The 15,198-nt window shown below is 39.5% G+C and overlaps 1 protein-coding gene across 2 annotated transcripts in view; it reads left to right on the top strand.

The window, feature by feature from the left end:
* Positions 1-15,198, top strand: part of PLA2G4A (phospholipase A2 group IVA) — a 141,746-nt gene that overhangs the window by 21,132 nt on the left and 105,416 nt on the right. For both annotated transcript variants that reach the window (XM_045188663.3, XM_045188673.3), the window contains exon 2: positions 6,009-6,111. In XM_045188663.3, coding sequence (XP_045044598.2) covers positions 6,079-6,111 — 33 coding nt within the window. In that variant the 5' untranslated portion in view covers positions 6,009-6,078. The remainder of the gene's footprint in view (positions 1-6,008; positions 6,112-15,198) is intronic.

The following is a 15,198-nucleotide window of genomic DNA, read 5'->3' as shown; positions in this document are numbered from 1 at the left end:
CAAGCTTGATTTTGGATGAATACTTAGACACAACATTTTAATTTCTGAATTCATTATATATATGTGTGTATGTAATATAGTCAAACAGGAAAATTCTGAGGCTGACTAAGGTCTCAAGGTATGAAAAGAGCCTGCCCCGAGCGGATTTAAAGAACAGAAGAGAGTTTATCTAGGATTCAGTGTCGTGAGTAATGTTTGTTTAATATTGATTTACCATGTAGTTTCTAGTAGACCTGGACAGTTAGTCATCTGTGGCACATTTCCCATTTTTGGCTTTGACATTGGGGGAGCCTCTATCCAGGTGTTGCTGCGAGATACGGCAGTGATGCTGGTGGTTGACAGTCACGTGAACACAGCGGTTATGAACGGCATTGTGGGAAAGGAGAAGACAGAGTGGCTGACGTTTTGAGTACTCGTCTCACTTCTTCTGGAATTTCACTTGCTCTGCTTTTTACATTCTTAATTCGAGATTGGTATTCACCATTCTTTGATATTAAGAACAGTTAGGGTCCTGGCTGGTGTGGCTCAGTTGGTTGGAACGTCGTCCTGTAAACTGAAAGACCACAGGTTCGATTCCTGGTGAGGGCACAAGCCTGTGTTGTGGATTCGATCCCTGGTCACAGCACGTATGAAGAGCAACCAATTGATGTTTCTCTTCCTTCCTCTGTCTTTCTTCCCTGCTCTCTAAAATCAATGATCATGTCCTCAGGTGATGATTAAATAAAAATGAATGATTAGGAATGAATAAGATAGACCTCAAAATAGAATGCCAGTACTATTCTGTGAATTTCCTTCATACGTACACCTGGCATTGACTAATATTTATCCATCTAGCCATCTATCCAACAGATATTTATCCTGAAACTACTATATTTCAGGCATTGTGCTAGGCACTAAGGATAACTCTATAAACAAGATAAAAATATAGCCCCGACTTTATGCATCTTTAGTTCTCTCAGGAAAGGCAGACGATGTATAAGTGGAACGAAAGGCTTGAAGGGCAATTACATGGTGCACGTGGAGCCAGCAACAGGCAGGCCACGCCCACTCCGAAGGTCATGGGAAGCTTCCCTGCGGAAGTGGCATTTTCATCGAGTCTTGGGGCATGGATATGTTGTATTTAGTGGACAGCAGTTGCTGATAAGGCCCTGCAGGATCTGTCCCCCACCTCTACTTCCAACATCATCAGAAGCCGCTTTTGCTTTTGCTGAGCATCACTAGACACTCCTGTTTTCTCAGTTCCTCAGAAGGCCTGCCCAGAACACTGCATCCTAAACCCACTCCTTCCCTGCCCTCTGTGGCCAGCTCCCAGAGCTCAGGCCTCAGGTTACTCTCTAGTTCTGCTTTTTGCTGGTTTCCACCACTTGATACACATTTATTTCTAATAGTTTCATTTATTTCTTGGATTACTTGTTTTCTGACTGCCTTCTGGAAATGTAAGTTCCAAGCGGAAAGGAAATGTATCTAACTCCTTCGGGTTTGCCTCTCCAGACCCTGGAATGCTTGACACAACAGAAGTTGTGTCTTAATCTGTTGAGTAAATGGATGGAGGGAAGAGATCAATTACAGCCCTGAGTGGAGGAGAGCAGGACACATTTGAAGAAAGGAAAGAAAAACGGTATGGATGTCAGATAGAAAGAAAAGAGGAACGTTTGGGGATAAGGAGGGGAAGTAGATAGAAATCCAACCTTCAGGTTGTTTAGACCAGCATCTTTGTGGTCATGAAGTCAATTTAGTGGGCTTCTGCTAAATGAAATAGAACAAAATCAGAGTACATTGTTCTTAGTCAAACTGTTATATCACATACACTTTCCTTATTTTACTGTTACATCACATACATTTTCCATAGTATATTTATCTATGTGTGCATAGAAATACTTGTGTGTTCTACTGTGGTGTAAAAAGGTTTTCTTGCTTTGCTTTTTAGGAAATAGGTGTGAAAGCCACAGTGTAGGCCACGTTAGAGATTTTGACTCTGTGGTGAAGGACTAGGAAACCATTGAAACTATGTTCACAGAGGACTAGGTTCCAAGATTCCCTTCCAGCTCTAGACACTAATCATAGAAGGTGGTATTGCATTTAGCAGTATGTGAGCGTGGAGTAGCTGTGTGGGCTGCAGGGGATGCCCCTCCTGGATTCCCTTACTACGCTTATCGAAGGCAGAAGCTGTGCCTTCTTCTCCTTTGCGTTCCCCGTGCCTACCAATCATTAGGTGGGTGTCTTGTGTAAAGCCACCGTTTGTGGCCTGAAAGTCTGCAGGTCCCAGCAGATGCTCTGCTGCTCTGACTCTGTCATTGGCACTATTTTGAAGATGGAAACTTTGGGTGAGGATAACGTCCATAGTCCTGTTTACTTTTGGAGTCTCCATGATCGATACTATCAAGTAAAGAGTTTCTAGAGCTGCAGATTTTTATACCACACACCTGGATGGCGCATCATTTGCTCCCCAGCACATTGCATAGTACCTAGGATGTTGTGGGTATTTCTTTGTTGAATGATGAATCCACCAAGATTTTTCCAAGTTTCCAGTCACAACAGTAGTTATAACAGACAGTTTTCAAAGTCAATGTCTAGCTGTTAGTGGTCAGTCCCTGTAATCTTGGTCAGAAAAGGGAAACTTAAATGCATCGAGTATCCATTGTTGGACAGGTGCCTTCACAGTTATTATTTAACTCATTGGTCCTCACTACCCCATGGAAGGTAGCAATAGTCACATTTATAGACTTAGAATGTGAAACTGGAGTTTGAATCAAGGTCTTTCTGGCCCCATATCTCACAGTGTTTTCACCAAACTATGCTGCTTCGGTGAGGAAATCGCGGCTGTGCCTCTGGCATTGAATCCCTGATAGGAAGCGGTGCCCTAGCAGGCGTGGGCCTCCGACTGCCCGGGCAGGTCGGCGCCTGGAAGGAGAAGCGGGACCTCAGGGATTACTTCGGACCCAGGGGCTGTATGTGGCCTATTCTGTGCTTAAAAGCAGGATCCATCTTAAGAAATTACTTCACTTTTGAGGGTAAATATAAGCGATATGGAAGGTTAGAGTAAGGAAGAGGCAGGCAGTTTTCATACTATATAACCCAGAAAAACATATTCTACTAGCAGCTCTAGAGTAGGAACACTATTCTGACCTGGGAACTGATGAAGGTGTAGTCTGCATAGAAACAATAGCCATCCTGGTAGATTAAGTCACTGCAGACTCGTTGGAACAAGAGAGTGATAGAAACACCTTAGAAAATTCTGATAACGAGAAGTGCTGACGGTTAACCTCGTATCATCTGATGTAGGTGTATATTGCTTGCATTGCAAATGCAAACACCAATGATTCTACTGAAATTTTGTCTGTATCTTCTTATACTATTGTTCCTTTAACATGAAATTTACTTAGTTGCAAGAATCCTTAGCGCCTAATCAAAGGCACAGTATAGGATGGTGGTAAATAAACAATCATGTGTGTATCATGTTTGTATGATGTTTGTAATAGGAGGCTAACTAGGGGAAAGAATCAGACAGAAAAGAGAAACTCATACTGGTATGGGTGAGCAGAGTGAGGTGATGAAGAAAAAACAGAAAGAAATGAAAACAATGCAATTTATGGATGAATAGAAAATGAACCTTCTTTTACTTGGTTAAACTGCTTTAGGGTCACTGGGCTAAAAAATTGTTTCTCTTGCTTGACATTCATTCACTCAACAAATATGTATTAATTGGCCACGTGCACCTACATAGGAGCTGTGAATATTACAAGGAATAACGCACACACATACAAAATCTGCCTTCATGGAGTTTATGTTTCCATTAAGGGGGAAGAGAGAGAGACAAAAACAATGAAAACTATAAAGTAGATGTAGATGGTAATAATGAAGAAAGCAGGGTTTCTAGCAAAATAACACAGTCAGGGAAGACTTCACTGGGAAGGTGACATTGAACTAAAGGTCTGAAGGGAAAGACGCCAGAGACAGATCCAGCCAAAATAACAGAAATGTAATAACTAAGGATATTAGTGATTAGATAGTGTTATCAGCAATTATTTTTATTAGGCTTAAAATAAGCAAACGCAAGGCAAAGATTATGGCAATTTGTTATGATAAAATCACACTGGTGGCTTGGCCTCACTGTGACTTAAAAAGCTGCCTATATTTTCACCCTGATGAAGATGCACTATGAGAAGAGAAAAATAATCAAGCTTTAGAAGCTTAAGAAGTGTTGTAAGTGATTAAAGTAAACGTTTTATTTTAAAAATAGCTATTTTTCCCAGTAAAAATAATGATTTTTGAGGAGGCAGAATGATGATGGGGGATTGTCATTTACATAATTTTTAAATAGGGAGCTATGGATGACTTTCACCTTTCTTATAATATGGATCCATATTTTTTTACATTAAAATGATAAAGCATCCTTGGTGAAAACAATTTCAAAAGATACATCTAAGAAAGGGTTCTTGTTCAAAATATTAAAAAAAACCCTCCTAAAACTCAACAATAAGAAAACAAACAACCTAATTTTAAAAATGGACCAAAGATTCTAACAGACACCTCACCGAGGAAGATATTGCAGATGGCAAACAGGCACGTGAAAAGATGCTCCACATCACATGTCATCAGGGAGTGAAAATTAAAACAACAATAAGGTACCACTGCACACCTATTAAAATGGCCAAAATCCAGAACGTTGATGACGTCCAATGTTGCTGAGGATGCGGAGCCACACACTCTCATACGTGGCTGGTGGGAATGCAAAATGGTACTGCCGCTTTGGAAGACAGTTTGGAGGTTTCATTTACTAAAACTAAACGTACTCTTTTCATACAATCCAGCAATCGTACTCCTCGATACGTGCCCAAAGTAGCGGAAAACTCTCTTCCCACAAAACCTTGCACGCAGATGTTTATAGCAGCTTTATTCACAATTGCCAAAATTTTGTAGCAAGCAAGATATCTTCCAGTAGGCGAATGGATAAATAAACTGTGGTACATTCGCAAATAGAATGTTACTCATTGCTAAAAGGAAATGAGTTATCAAGCCATAAAAAGACATGGAGAAAACTTAAAATGCGTATTACTAAGTGAAAGGAGATAAACTGAAAAGGCTACATATATACTGTATAATTACAGCTATATGGCATGTTGGAAAAGACAAAACTATGGACTCAGGAGAAAGGGGGTGGTTGCCAGAGATTGGGGGGACAGGGAGGGTTGACTAGGAAAAGCACACAGGATTTTTAGGGCAGTGCAAACACTCTTATGATACAATAATAATGGTTACATGCCATTATATATTGTCAAAACCTGTAGGATATTCTGCACCAAGTGAACCCTAACGTGTACCGTGGACTTTGGATGATTGTGTCAATGTAGGTTCATCAGCTGTGACACATGTATCTCTCTGATGGGGGATGGCAGTGACGGAGGAAGTTGATGATGGGGGAGGGTAAAAATCATAGAGGAAAAACAAAGTATAGAGAGGGTTTTTTTTTCATTAAAATATTTCTTAACTGCTTCCGAACTAAACCGGTTCCTTAGTATGAGCAAACATTTATTTTAAATGTCAGCATGAAAGTTGAAATTCAACATGAATATATTTTTAAAATTCTTAAACAGTTATGGTGAAAAACATTTCTTTCTTACTGCGAATTTATGTAATACTGGCCCAACTGAGAAAACTAACAATGGCATGTGGCTTTTTAATTATAAATGGTACATTTTTTTTTATTTTCCGTAATTTCAATGAACTTCTCATAAAACGCTTGGCAAATGCAAAAAATTCTGGACTTTCTTAATAATTACTCATAGAATAAATGTGAACAAATAAATATAGAAATTAAACAGTACTATCAAAATATGTTTGTCCTTTCCCTAAGTTCTATGTGTAAATCAACACGTATAAACAATTAGGAGCTCAGTCTATCTGGTCCCATTGGATAGATTTTTATGTCCTAAGGTTCATACCCATCGTCACTGAAATCTTGGAACCACATCCAAGAGGAATCTTAACAATGATTGTTTATTTTGTAGGTTTTAACGAAGCCAGAGTGCCAGAGAAGACTTTTGAAGTGTGAAGAGATTTCCTGTAATTGAAACCAAGATGTCATTTATAGATCCTTATCAGCACATTATAGTAAGTCACTCACTGTTTGTAACTCCTTCTGGGAGGAAGGCCCATGTACTTCTGTGCATGGCTACTGCTGGTGTTGCTTGTTAAGTAAAACTCTATGACAAAGTCTGGATTTTTAAAATGAAGCTCATATGAACTTAACGAGGTACAAATAGGCTACAATGCATAATAACACTAACCCATTTCTTCCTTTAATCACTGCAAGTTTCCAGAAAAAAATGAGGTACTCAAAGGGGAAAAAAACCCCCAAAACATCTGCAAAGATATTGAACTTTCATGGAACTATAAAAAATATAGTTATTACCTAGCAATTATCAGCCAGCATATCCTTCACGTGAATTGGTGAAGAGGAGATAAAAGAACTATTGAGGCTTGTATCTTGGTATGCATTTCTGTAAACTTTCCCTTAGTTAGAGATACTTAAACAAACTTTTCTATGGATGGTTAACTTTTGCTAAAGAGTTGAGTGGGAACCTAATCAACAAAACAAATAAATGAGTAAAATAGAACCAGAGGCTTGGAAATAAAGAACTGACAGGGACCAGAGGGGAGGAGGGAGGAAGGTAACAGGGAAAGAAGGGGAAGGGTAAGCAAAGGAACATGAATAGAGGACTCATGGACACGGACAAGGGGGGGAATGACTGTGGGAGTGGGGGGTATGGGGTTGGGGTGAGCAATGGGGAAAAAGGTGGGACAACTGTAACTGAACAGCAAAGGAGTTCATCATCACCAAGCCCTTATTATATGAAATGTCAAAGGGACTTATCTAAGAAAAAGAAGAAGATCAAAACTATGAACAGTAAAATGACAACAAACTCACAACTATCAACAACTGAACCTAAAAACAAAACAACAACAAAAAATTAAGTAAACATCTAGAACAGAAACAGAATCACAGAGATGGAGATCACATGGAGGGTTGTCAGCAGGGAGGGAGGAGGGGGAGAATGGAGGAAAAGGTACAGGGAGTGAGAAGAATAAATGCTATGTACAAAATAGAGAGGGGGAGGTTAAAAATAGCACAGGAAATGGAGAAGCCAAAGAACTTACATGTATGATCGATGGACATGAACTAAGGGGGGAGGACACTGGTGGGAGCTCAAGGGAGGGAGGGTGAAGGGCAGAGGGGAATAAAGGGGATGAAAATATAGGACAACTGTATTAGCATAGTCAACTATATATATATTTTAAAGATTTTATTTATTTTTAGACAGAAGGGAAAGAAGGGAGAAAGAGAGGGAGAGAAATATCAATGTGTGGTTGCTCCTCACATGGCCCCCACTGGGGCCCTGGCCCACAACCCAGGCACGTGTCCTGACTGGGAATTGAACTGGTGACCCTTTGGTTCACAGTCCATGCTCAATCCACTGAGCTACACCAGCCAGGGCTGATAATATATTTTTAAAAAAGGAAAAAAAGGGAAAAATAAGTACAACCAAAAAAAAAAAAAACAGTTGAGTAGTTCAAATTTTAAGATTTAATTTTTCAAACTCCATTGGAAATATGAATTTTCTCTTCTGATAAAAAAAAGCAGAGGAGAAATTTCTTTGCTGAATTTAACACTAGAGATTCAGATAGGTCTATTGGGACTAGAAATAGTTTTTATGGATATGAAGGAATAATCTACAGCCTCTTTTTTACGTAAAATGAAACACTTTTCTTTGACCCCCCATCCCTCTCTAGATACTACGCTCTTTCTTCCCCTGCTTGCATAGCACGGGTTGATGTGTCAGGGCTCTTTGCTGTGCCTTCTTCCCCTCTGCGCACAGCCCGAATCACCAAAAACTGCTCTCAGCTCTTCCACTTCACAAAAAGGTCCCATCAAGGGCCTCTTCGGTGTTGAACCCAATGGCATCTTTAGTGCCCCCATCCCGCCCCCACCCCTACGTCTGCTGCTGCTCATTCACCAATTCAGCTTTCTCTGGTTCTGTTTCAGATTTCTCAGGTATAGTTTCTTTTCTTTTCTTTTCTTTTTTTTTTTTTTGCTGTTGATTCGTTCTCAGTTTTCTTTGAAAGCTTCTCTTTCTGTTTGACTTTTTAATATTGAAGTATAACACATATAAAGAGATTAAATTTTAACTGTTCAGCTTGATGGTGTTTATCATATGTATTCCACACATGAAACTATCATCCAGATAAAAAACACAACATTATAAGTATCTCCCAAAAGTTGCTCATGTCCCTTCCCATCAATAAACTCCACAAAGGTAACCACTATTTGACTTCTATTATTATATCTGTGAGATTCATTCATGTTGTTGTTAGTAGCAGAATTTTACACTGTTGCCTTGCCGTGTAGTACTTTATTATCTGAATATACTACAAACCATTCATCTCGTCCACTGGTAACTGTCAGCTCCCCACTAAATGGCAGGGGTGCCTTGCTCTCCACCAGGCAGCCGTACACGTGTGTGACTTGGTTTCTATTCTGTCCTGTTAGTCTATTAGCCTGTGTTTGTCCCCAGGACTGGTCTGTCTTAATTTCTCTAGCTTTGAAATGTGTCTTTACCTGTGGTAATGGAAATCCTCCAGCTTTTCCTTCTTCAAGGTTGTCTTGGCTATTTTCTGTCTTCTGCATTTCCATATACATTTTGGAATCAGTTTGTCAATTTACACACACACATACAAACTGCTGAGATTTTTATAGATCAGTTAGGGGAGAGATGACATGGTAACAATATTGAATGTTCCAATTCATTAACAACCCATGAATCTAATCCCAAACTAATGTTACATAGACCATCTTTAATTTTTCCAGTAGTGTATTGTAGTTTTCATGAGAAATCTCTTGTATCTTTTTATAGATGTATTTTTTAAAGATTTTATTTATTTTACTTTTTAGAGAGGGGCAGAGAGGGAGAAAGAGAGGGAGAGAAACATCCATGTGTGAGAGATACATTGATCAGTTACTTCTCACACACCCTCAGCTGGGGACCTGGCCCACAACCCAGGCATGTGTCCTGACTGGGAATCGAACTGGTGACCTTCCTGTTCCCAGGCCAGCGCTTACTCCACTAAGTCACACCAGCCAGGGTTAGATGTATTTCTTGATAGTTGATGTTTTAGTGTCACTGTAAAGGTAATTATAACTTTCATTTTCCAATTAGTTGTTGCATTTATATGGACATTGATTATTTTGTCGATCCAGCGAACCTACTACATTTCTTTATAATTCTAATTGTTTGGGGATTCTTTTGGGTTTTCAACTTACACGTTCCTCTTACCTGTAAATAATGCCATTCTTCTTCCTTTTTAATCTTTAACTATTTATTTTCTTTCTGGTTGAATTAATTTTTGACCACCTATTTTAGGAATAGTCTATTAGTTTGGAAATGTCATATTTTCATAATTGCTTAATGAAAATATTTTCTAACTTTTATTGATTTATTCTTTGACACATGGGTTACTCAGACTTGTGGTTTTTAATTTGCGAACATTGGGTAAGTCTTTGCAGTTGTCTCTGTCATTTATTTCTAATCTAATCCCACTGTGTTCAGACAACATACTCTGCATGCGTGATTCTGTTTGTATAAGTTCATACGTGATTACGGCTGCACATATTGTCTATTTTGGTGCGTCCTTCATATGCAACAATATCGTCCATATTCAGTGTTGTTTTGTGAACTTTGAAGTTATGGTATCAGTGCATAAACTTCTAAATTGTATATATTTCTATTTAATCGATGTTTTATTACGATAGGCCCTTTTTATCTCTAACAATGACTTTATTTTAAATTTTACTTTGTCCTTTATTAATATAACCCCTTCTAGTTTCTCTGATTACTATACGCATCCTTTTATATTCAATTTATATTTTTCCTTCTCTTTAAAGTGTTGTTCTTGTGAAAAGCAAGTACTGAGTTTAAAATGACGTAACTATTGTATTCTGAAACAATATCGTACTTTCGCAATTATGATTTTTTCTATAGATGAATTTAAACAGTGAAAGTATATTCTTTTCAGTTGTCCTTTCCTATTAATTAAGTTTCTGTATCTTATGTGCAGATTAACTTTTCTCACCGCACCACCTTCAGCGAAGTACGCAGAAAGCATGTATCTGTCTCACATTTTCTTTACCTTCTCCAGCATCTGAGTGGAACACTTAACCAGTGTTTCAATTTACAGCCCTTTAAATGCAGAGATCCTAAGAGCTTCATAGGTTTGCTTATTCTGCTTATTCTTGCTGTGCTTCTATGAAACACTGTGTGCTTGTGTGTGTGTACAAACTTTTTGAGGGACAACATTCCCTGCTGTAGTTTTCACAGAAAGACACTTTTCAAAATATACACACAAGCACACTCAACACCGAACAATTTTGGTATAGAGAAAAGGTGGGGAAAACGAAGCCAGCCAGTTGGGAATGAGCGGTGCCAGACGGGCTGACACAGTCTGGGCTGCCTCCAGGCCCAGCAATTGGACTCATGCTCACGCATGTGGTGCAGTCCCACACTGGAGAATCCCATGGGCTAATAATGCAGCAGATTCAGCCAGCAAGTTCGCTGGCTCCCAATGGAGCCTGCTTTTAGGAATGTGCTAGAAAATGGAGTGATAACTACATGGTAGAGTTCAGTTTCCCTATGTCTAGAGTTGCTGTGAGGTGCTTTCCAGCTTGAAGAGTATTTGTGTCTGCAGAACTTACTGAGGTTTTGGGGGGCCAGGGAGACATCAATTTTACAAGGAGAGATCAAGTATAAAACACTTATAAAAATTTCTGTCTTTTTACTCTGAAAATATGAGTCACTTTGTTGGAGTGGAAAAAAAATCCACACGTCTTCCTACCACCTATTAGCCGCAGGGGGGCATACCCCACACCCATAGAAACAGGGGCTGTCTTCACATGAGAGAGAGCCAGCCTTGTGGGTCCTAGCATGACCTCTTGCTAAAATGCAGGGAACTTTGAAAATGTCGTGGTAAGATGACTGGAAAATTTACCCAAAAAGTATAAAGAGATTATTCTGGATTATGACGGTAACATAGAAGGGGGAAAAAAAAACACCGGGTAAGTAATCAAAGAACTAGTGTTCTAGTGGTAGTTTCGGGCCTTAGTTACGTGCTTACGAGCACTTACACTCTGGGTTTTAGCTGCCTCACATGGCAAACAGGGGTGAATAGCACCCGCTGTGTCTGTGTCACGGGGCTTTTACCAAAATAAGCTGTCGTGTGCACAAAGGCATTCTTGAGAGACCTTAGAGGGTAAGGTATTCCCAGGAAACTCCCGAAGATGAGACGTGGCTACTGGGAAATCAGAAATAAAGGTGACAGAACTGCTATTACCACAAACAGCACAGTTCACAAACAAGTAAAGAGCTTTATGGCCCATAGTAGATGTTTTTGTGAGTACTGACAAGTTCTAGAAAAGTGAGGACGAGAACAGTTAAGTGATAATCTTCGCACCTTCCCTGATACCAGTCAGTCCCTGCCACAAGCCTCTAACCTGGGGCCAAAGTCCACACATTTCAAGTATTGTCCACGCGTCTGCTTCTTTACCATGAAGCATAGGTCAGGAATCCCTAGAAAGCCACCGAGTTTACCCCTCCATTCTTAAATTTCTGTCTGGTTCTTTAAAAAAATCTCAGCCATTTTTTCAAACAGTTTCTAGTCCCGTGCAGTCATACTTGAGCTTGACTTCTATTTCCTTGTGCTCTAGTGTGGTTGTTCCATGGATGGGTCTGCTTTTGTGTTAATTAATTGTGCTGGTATGTTGTCTTGGGGCCATCCCTTCTTAATTTCCTAATTATCTTTGATTTTGTTTGATTCTGCTGAACCATGATCATGAAAAATTATCTGCACAAATAATTCTTCAGAGAGGTATTTATTTGCTTCTGTTGGGCTCCTAGGGAAGCTAGTTGTCTGGAACGAAGGTCGGTCCAGTTTTAGGTGAGTCGTTTTCTGGGCTCCCTGGGTGGCACTGACATGGGCTGCTGTTCCACAGACGGGCTGTTAGTCCCATTCCTATGGTACGTCTATGGAGCTTTCCACTTGAAACAAGGGGGTGGCTTACTGGGGCCCTTATCTTTAGAAGGCTCACCTCCTTCACGGCTGCTCAGTGTCTGAGTCTCCTTTTCTCTGAAACACCAAACGCCCCCTTGGCAAAACAGCACTCGCCTCTCCAGGTTTCTGTGTGCTCCTTGATTGCTGATCTCTGTCCTGATGGTGAAGGCCTTCCTATCTTAGTTTTTTGTTATTGTATTGGTCAGTGTCCTTCAGAAAAACAGAATTAATGGGAGATACACAGACAGATAATTAGATACATACATACATACAAACATAATGTCTTAATTCATTAAAGTTGCTATAACAAAATATCACAGAATGGATAGCTTGAAAAACAGCACGAATTTATTGCGCATAGTTCTGGAGGCTGGGAAGTCCAAGATCAAAGCATTAGCATGATTGCACTTGGTGTGGCCCCTCTTCCTGGTTCACAGCTGCTGTGTTCTGACAAGCTAGGGATCTTTCTGGATTCTCTTTTGTAAAATATTTTATTTATTTATTTTTAGAGAGAGGGGAAGGGAAGGAGAATGAGAGGGAGAAAAACATCAAAGTGTGGTTGCCTCTCATGCGCCCTCTACTGGGGGACTGACCTGGCCTGCAACCCAGGCATGTGCCCTGACTGGGAATCAAACCTGTGACCCTTTGCTTCATAGGCCAGTGTTCAATCCAATTAGCCACACCAGCCAGGACTGGATTCTCTTTTTAGTCACTAATTCATTCATGAGGGTTCCTTGTACCTTCAATGCCGTTGCCAATACCCTTATGACTTTTGTCTGTGTCTTTTAGTTATGAACCTTTCACTTACTGCTCGATGAAAAGAACAAGTAAGACAGAGAGAAGGTTTTTAAGAAGTCCCTTAAAGTGAGAATGAATGATCCCAAATAGCATCTGTAACTATACTCGTATTTCCAAGTCTGTTGGATCTACTAAACATTCACATCTGAACATCATCAATGCAAAGACATCTTTTAACAGGTTTAGATGTGAATAAACATGACATGTCACCTAGGTCAGTACTTCTGAACCAAAAGGATCTCTGCCACCCAAAGGGTCTTTCAGAATGTGTGAGGACAACTTTTCCAGTGCACCTGCTACTTCATGTGTTGTAAGAAGCCCTTTTGGGGGTGGGGGTGAAGGTGTATGTACTCCTCACTGTCCTTTACGCAGCCATAATTATTCCAGCAGAGTGGAGATTTCTGCAGGGGGACCAAAGTAGGAGAAAAAGCTGATGTTCGAACTTTTTTTTTGCATGGCACTATGGCTGCTTAATTACTCTTGGGCTAGAATCTGTATCTCAATTAAAATGTAGGTGCTAAAATTTTGCATGATTGTTTTATTATAGGTAAAATTTATCTTGAAGATAAGCTATCATTGTAAGTTCATGATGAATCATTAAATGAGTATTTTAGACCCCCATTGTCCTCATCAAATATTATTTTGTATTGGTTTTAACACTAGAGCTGCCCCAGTAATCCTGATTAAAAGCTTCTAATTTCAGTGACAATAAACTCAGTACTTAATTTAATATTTAAAGACATATATATTATAATATAATATTTTACTACTATATTTTATTGCAAGTGGAAAGTTATTTTCACAAAGGAAACTCAAAACATATTTCTGATTATGGTTTTCTGCTAATGATGTATGCTAGAACTAACAAATTGTTTTGCCAACTTAGGTGTTTTGGACATTAGGATTACTTGTATGTATATAGCCGATCCAAGACTGGGAATTTGTAAAGCAAGGCTAAATAGCACAATAAATTGCAAATATATAAAGTGATTGTTTCTATAAAAATGTGGACAAACAGTAGCACACTGCCTGTGCCTCTTAAATGTGTTAGAATGAAACTCCACACGACAAAGTCAAACCAAAAATAAGCATCTTATTTTAGAAAGTATCGCGACTCTTGGGGTAATGCCAGTGCAGCAATGGGTGGAGGCGGCCAAAAGGCGGGGGAGGGAGGGGATGGGAACATCTGTATTAGTGTCAACAACACAAAGAAAGGGGGGAGAAAAAGAAATAAACCTTCATTATTTGACAAAAAATAGAAAAAGAAGAAAAAACCCTTTCTGAGCCCTGGCTGGGTAGCTCGGTTGGTTGGAGCGTCAACCCGATGCTCTGGGGTTGTGGGTTTGATCCCCGGTCAGGGAACATGTGGGAGTCTACCAATGAGTGAGTGAATGGTGGAACGATGGGTGGATCTTTCTCTCTCTCTGCCTCCCCCCATCAATAAATAAAAACATAAAGTTATAAAGTCATTCCTAAGACCTGTTTGCAGTGCCTGTTGCTGATTGTGGTGATCACAGTCTCTGTTTTTAGGACTGAGATTTCTGTACTATTTTTGTGATTATTTCTTTGGTTCTTTTTCTAACAGTAGAGCTTTTAACAGATTAGGACAATCATCAAATTGATTTTGTACAAATTGACTGATTCTTTTTCCCAATGTCCAATCATTTTAGTTACGGATGTCAGTATAATTCTTCAGAATGAATTTAATGCAGTAGCTGTTTCCATAATGACTGGGTTACTGTAATATTGAAAAGAAAAAGTGGTGTGATTTTCACTATGGAAAATATTATAGGTGAAGAAAGACCCTCAAATTAAGGTAATCCAAGACCTGAAGGCAAGGCTTACTCTTGGTGACTAAGTCAGTATGCTGAGCTTACATTTGACATCTCAATTGAAATGTGGCATCTCTTTTTGGGCTGAGTCATAAGTTGCCTTGGGAACGCTGGTTGTGGATTCAGTAACATCATTTCCTCTGGCACCATCCCTGAGACAGAATGAAGAGTCTCCTATTCAAGTCAGAAGCTAGCTCTGTTCATACTAGTTTGAAATTTATGTGATACTGGCCCCAGGAACATGGCAAGGGATTATCAAAAACTATTTAGATAATCATTGCTCGAAACTGAGCCCTTTGCTCCAAGAATTTGCATGTACTTTATACATAGATACTCTCTTATTAATCATTACAGCTCTTAGAGATTGGCTTGGTTTTGACACTTCTGTTTTGAAAATAATTTATAGGTGACCTGAAGATTTATGATGTTTCCAAAATGAACTTGTAAAAAAACCAGGGAAGAGTTGGTT

The sequence above is a fragment of the Desmodus rotundus genome, chromosome 12, assembly GCF_022682495.2.
Source record: "Desmodus rotundus isolate HL8 chromosome 12, HLdesRot8A.1, whole genome shotgun sequence".
In the NCBI taxonomy this organism is placed as follows: Eukaryota; Metazoa; Chordata; class Mammalia; order Chiroptera; family Phyllostomidae; genus Desmodus; species Desmodus rotundus.
This window is presented reverse-complemented; position numbering and strand designations above follow the sequence as displayed.